Source organism: Lutzomyia longipalpis, chromosome 1, assembly GCF_024334085.1.
Source record: "Lutzomyia longipalpis isolate SR_M1_2022 chromosome 1, ASM2433408v1".
Lineage (NCBI taxonomy): Eukaryota > Metazoa > Arthropoda > Insecta > Diptera > Psychodidae > Lutzomyia > Lutzomyia longipalpis.
This window is the reverse complement of record NC_074707.1, coordinates 323,208-328,899: the sequence shown is the minus strand read 5'-3', so window position 1 is coordinate 328,899 and position 5,692 is coordinate 323,208. Positions and strand designations below refer to the sequence as shown.

General features: G+C 40.5%; 2 protein-coding genes across 2 annotated transcripts; both read right to left on the bottom strand.

Annotated features, from left to right (window-relative positions):
* Nucleotides 1–177: 177 nt before the first annotated feature.
* On the bottom strand, nt 178–3,158 carry LOC129797187 (GATOR complex protein WDR24). Its single transcript, XM_055839536.1, has 8 exons — nt 2,527–3,158; nt 2,352–2,463; nt 1,875–2,290; nt 1,387–1,815; nt 1,006–1,315; nt 754–939; nt 433–680; nt 178–364 (listed from the first exon to the last, which is right to left on the bottom strand). Exons 1-8 carry the CDS (start codon nt 3,075–3,077, stop codon nt 262–264), a joined length of 2,355 nt encoding a protein of 784 aa, XP_055695511.1. The 5' UTR covers nt 3,078–3,158; the 3' UTR covers nt 178–261.
* An 83-nt stretch (nt 3,159–3,241) lies between these two features.
* On the bottom strand, nt 3,242–5,616 carry LOC129797168 (nucleolar complex protein 4 homolog A). Its single transcript, XM_055839513.1, has 5 exons — nt 5,181–5,616; nt 4,983–5,106; nt 4,419–4,865; nt 3,614–4,335; nt 3,242–3,533 (listed from the first exon to the last, which is right to left on the bottom strand). The coding sequence occupies exons 1-5, from the start codon at nt 5,313–5,315 to the stop codon at nt 3,417–3,419; spliced, it is 1,545 nt and encodes a 514-aa protein (XP_055695488.1). The 5' UTR covers nt 5,316–5,616; the 3' UTR covers nt 3,242–3,416.
* Nucleotides 5,617–5,692: the final 76 nt, after the last annotated feature.

Here is a 5,692-nt window from a genome sequence, read left to right as displayed (position 1 = left end):
CGCAAAACTATCGTGGGAAACTCTATTGGACTGTCCTACTATTTTTCCATAGCGGATTTACATGCTATTTTTTTGTCATGAAGGAAAAAGTTCTGGACTATCACGGTACACTAACGTTAAGAACATGCAGGATAATTCTTTTCTAATTCTAATTAAAGCAATATTGAAGAACTAAAGTTGTTTAAAAAAAAATATGTATTCCAAAATAAACTTTTTAATAAACAACCATTTTTTTGTAATAAATCTCATTTTTGTTTTGTTTTATTCGTATTCACACAAGTGTCCACATATCGGGCATCTAGAGTGGACGGTAAACCACTGCTTCAAGTGTTCAAGATGACCACCGTGAGAGCATCCCTGGCACCTGGAAAAACAAAGCAAAATCTTTCACTCAATATTCAAATTCTTTTAATGATTTAAATGAATTTTTACCATGCATAGAGTCCACGGACGATTGTATTGCAAACACTGCATTTGGATGCATCGGAGGAGCGGCATTTGGTGCAATGCCATTTATTCGTGAGGTGCTTCCCGCAAATGCCACAATTTGTATAGACTGCCGTGGATTGTTCATTGAGCATGCAAATATTGGGAATCCATGATAAATTCATAATTTCTGCAGCTTCATTCCACATTTGATGCCGATGGAGGAGATCAATGTACGCCAGAAGCCAATTTTCCTATTTAAAATCACAAAATCATTTAAAAAGAAAGGATTTTTTAGGCATAAAAAAAACCTTTTTTTGTACTCACATGAATGATTTTATCAATTGGCAATTCATTCCTCTTCTCACCCAGAGCAATGAGGATGGATACGGCTGTTTGTACATCCCCAATGTCAGCCTGGAGTATGAGACAATCGGCAAGAACGTCATGAGGTTCCCAAAGTGGAACGTACGGCATGAAACTCATTTTTATCAAATTCGGCGGATGTGGAGGCTGAAGAAAAAGATAAAATTTTCAATTAAAATTGGTTAATTAGATTGTGAATCTTCCCGGACACACCGGTGTGGTTTCCTGGGAACTCTCTGGTGGTGTTTCATGCTTTGCCGCATGTAAATCACTTCCGATTAACGGGGAATTGGGTAATGACCACTCTTTGCAGAAATGCGGACCAACGTACAGGAAGCCATTCCTCAAATTCTTCACACAATCCATGTGCTCAATAGTCAATTCCTGATCGCCAAAGATGAAATCATTGAATGACATGTCAGACTCTCCATCATTTACAGGAGGATAGGCAATTCTTGTATGCGTGCTGCTGAATAGCTCTCCTGTCTTTTGTTCCATGGCATTCTGGTCATCAGCTTTCAGTCTGAAATGAGAAGGAGATCTCATTAGCTCCATGAGTTTTGCAGAACTTCCTTTATTCTTTGCTCTATTTACCCGATACTCTCATCATCATCACGACTCCCAATTATTTCCTCCCAAACATTTGTAGATTGATTGGATGTTTGGGACATGAGACGACTACCAAGAAGATTGGAACCACTAGTGGATGTTCGTGGTTCGGATTTAACATTGCTACTCATGGAGAAGGCATAGAGATTCTTCACCCACATCCACAGCATTGCCACATGAACTTTCCCATATTTCTTGGCCACATTTATATTGTGCTCACACAGATCTGCGAGACTCTTCCCCATTAGCTTGTACTCCCGAGCGCATCCTTTGAGGCATAAAAATTCCCGGAGGGGCGATAAGTGGGAGACGTCCTTTGTGAAATTTCCTTGGTCTGATTTTGAAATAAAATTCTGCAAATTGGATTTGGCCAGGTGGAAGTGATCAGTCTTTGTGGGTTGCTTCGGTCTGGAGCTGAAATACAAATAAATGAATAAATATCAAACATCCGGATAATTGACATTTTTTTTTACCTTATAAGACTCGTCTTGGAATTGCTGGCCGTTATTGGTGGTGGCACTTTGGTCTTGTAAGCATAGAGGAGATCCCCGCGGTAGTTGACAGATGCTCCTTGTGGATTGGCTCTCATTGACGGTCTATGAGCATCCTTGAAGGCATGTTTGTAGATTGTGGAGTCTTTACTCGTGGAGAGCAACACGTAGGGATCACTTCCCTTCCATCCAATCCCAGTTGTTACATTTGTGTGCTCATTGAAGGAAGCGTACGGGATGTAGGGGCGTCGCACATCCCATATGTAGATGCTGTAGTCCACAACAAGGGCACAACTGGCAATATGGTACATCTTGTCCGGACGCCACTTCACGCGTCCCACAACGGCAATTGTATGGATGGTGTGTTCCAACGTTGCCTTGGAGCCCATGTTCCAAATCTACAGGGAAAATAATCAATTAAATCAAATGAAATCAAATGATCCAGCTGGGAATCTTTACCTTTATCTGCTTATCTCGACTTCCTGTTGCAAGCCATTGCTGTGTTGGATGCCAATCACACGTATAAATTGGTCCGCTGTGGGCTGTAAATTGATTCGTGCACTTCTCAGGTCTGAAAAATTTAAAGAAAATCCATCAAGATGAGCTTCCTACGAGCTTCCAAATTCTATATTACTTCCTAATATCCCAAATCTGTACAGTTCCATTCTCCGAAACTGCAGCAAATGTATTGGGATTGTGAGGGCTGAATTTCACATCTCGCACACTCTCTGAATTGCTAAAGTACGTCATGACAGCCCCTTTATCGTTTCGTGTATCGAAGCACTTGATTGTCCCATCCTGGGAGCCCGAGATGAGAAGATTAGCCTCAGTGGGATGAAACATGACCGAATGTGCCGTCCTTTCGTGCTCATTGTAGACAAGAAGCTGCTTATGGCGACCAAAGCGGGAGAGATCCCACACCGATACCACCCCATTGGTGGCTGCTGTGGCCAGGATGTTCTGCTCCAAGTAACTCCAGGCCACATCGTTTGAGGAATAGCTGAGATTTTGATTCTTCCCACCGCGCATATTGCATACTTCCACGAATTTTTCTGCCTCAATTGAAAATACCTTGAGGAGACTCCTGCCCGCCACTGCAATCTGCGTGCAATCCTTGTTGAGTGCCAATGCATTTGCATGTCCTTCCTGACATATTCTCAGTGAAACTGTTGAGGAGTTTTCCATTTTTTTTCTCTTCTTTTTTCAAGCGCACAACAAAAATAAGTTTTGTTTACATTTCTTTGACACCTTCACTACGCATCAGCTGTTCAGCGCAGATCAGAAAAATCTCTTAAACTGTCAGCAAAAATTATTAATTTGTTCAGCAAATAAAAAAATAAAACAACAAATTTTGTTGGAAAATTCAGAAAAATTCAATTTAATTGAATTCCTATATGTGTATCATCAAATTACAATTACCGCAGATAGGTTGTTGAATGACATTATTATTCTTCAATTTAAAATTGTAAAATATTATAAGATTTGGGTAACAAATTTCAATAAAATCTCCTAATTAGTTGTGTTTTAAAATAACTTCCAAAATTCCTGCGTCCTATCGCCTTTTGGTACAAACATCGAAGTTGGTCTGTCAAAGGTAAGAAAAGCCGCCTTGGAACTTTTCTTAATGGCCTGATCAAAGAGCTGAAAAAATTCAAAAATAAAAAAAAATATCTTTTAGTGGGAAATGTTGACAATTTTTAACAACAAAAAATAATTCTTACGTCGTCCTCCGTAACACCCACAACTTGCGTCAAATCCCACTCAATTGTCGGCAGGGGATTCGAAATGAATTTCGCAGCTGTGGCAATTGAGGGAATCCCATGATTCTGGAGTGCTGCAATTTCCCAGAGTGAGCTCTCAATGGCATTGGATTTTGTTGGATCACATTCATCCATTATGAAGGGATCTCGCGTCACCTGGCCCCCATTTGGATGGCAAATGAGTCTCTTTAGTCCCGGATGGCGAATTATGAGGTTCCCAATGAAATACAAGCATATAACAATGTCCTGCGGCGGTGCAACTAATGTGAGACGTGCGAGGCGTTTTACAAAAGCCGCCACAAGGGCTTCCGGCAGATGTGTTGAGCTAAGAAAGAGATCTGCCAGGTAGAAGAGGCGCGCTTTGAATTTCGTATGAAAAATTTCGGGTTCAAACATCGAGTAGAGCTTCTCGTAGATAAAGGGGTACGTGAGATTGTGTTCCTGGATTAACGTGAACACTCCCTGGAAAGCTAGTAAACTAATGGCACCACCTGCATCAAGGGAATCCATGAGGAAGTCTGTGAGGGCCAGTGGTTTATCGAGATGAGGTAGAACCCTTTCGAGGAGGACCATCAGGACCTTCTGATGTGTTGCCTCTCTGTGCTGCCAGTGCATTACACATGCCCAGGATTTGTTGATATTCTTCCGAATAACTTGGTAGTCAAATACCATCTTAACTTTGTCTACACACACATAGAAGAGACAAAAGGATTAGATTAGAATCTTTTCCGGAAACATAAATTTATGTTAAAATTCAGTATCTCACCTGAATTATCACAGAGTAGATTAATCTGCTCCTGTTCCACACCCTTGATTGGCATTGAATTGATGAGGTTTAAGTAATTATCCACGTAGATTTCACTCGGAATCTGACCACGAGGCGTAATGCCAGGAAGGAACTTCCACGAATACTGCAAAACATCGTGGTACGCTGCAAATTCCTGAAAACGACTAATGAGGTGCTCATTGGTCTTCTCAGCGGACAGCAGATGCTGCAGAACACTGCGCAATTTGGAGCAGGGAAAGTAATACGAGGAATCCGTCACGTAATCAATTGGGAATCTACCCTCGTACGCCAGGAGATTCATTGCCGTGGCGAGAGCCTGAATTGATTCGGACGTCTTCTCCAGGCACATGCACTTGAGAATGAACTGATACGCTTCCCCATAGCGATCACGTAGCCATTCTCGGTACTGAACTTCCGGAGAATTCTCTACAAAACCAAAAAAAAAGAAAGCAGAGCCCTCAAAAAATTAGTCAAAGTAGTCGATGACAAAAATGGCTGCTTGATGGTGAAAAATTGCGTTGCAGATTTTTTTCTCACGCCCACCTTTTGGCTTCAGGGGTTGCACGGCAATCACCATGGAGTGATTTTTCAGCAGTTCCGTGAATATTGTCTCCAACGCCAGAACACATGGGATGATTGGGGAGGCATTTTGGTCGCCAATGGATTTCTGCGGAGAGATGAGAAGAAAATGTTGCAGTGGCACGCACACACACACCCCTCATTTTCACCCTTTTCCCTTACTTCCAGGCACTGAATTATATCAACCAAATTATTAGCATTTTTGCGTGAATTTAGAAAGTCACTTGCTTTCCTTTTCAACTGCTTGCTAAGAACTTTATTTGTTGGAAAACTATTTGCAAAACTCTCGTCCGACATTTTTCTCCACTAAAAAGACCACAGCCTGCTGTTTTTGCTTGGAACGTCTCTGATTTTTTTTTGCATTAGCCGATGTTACACTGTAGGTGTAAATTGATCTTTTAGCTAAATGGCTGACAAAATGTTATTTTTCATGGTAAATTCGGTAAATTCTTAAAGATTTGAGAATTCTAATTATTTCAAATAAATAAACAAAATATGTACTGAAATATTTTAGATAATGATAATAATGAATAAATGAATAACAATTTAGCATAACTTTTTTTTATTAGTGTAGAAGTGAATGAAAATAGTTTGCCCTGAAACTTCAGGTTAGTATCAAACGCGTGAATCGATAAGTTGATTATTTTTTGTCATTCATATTATTTTATAGTAAA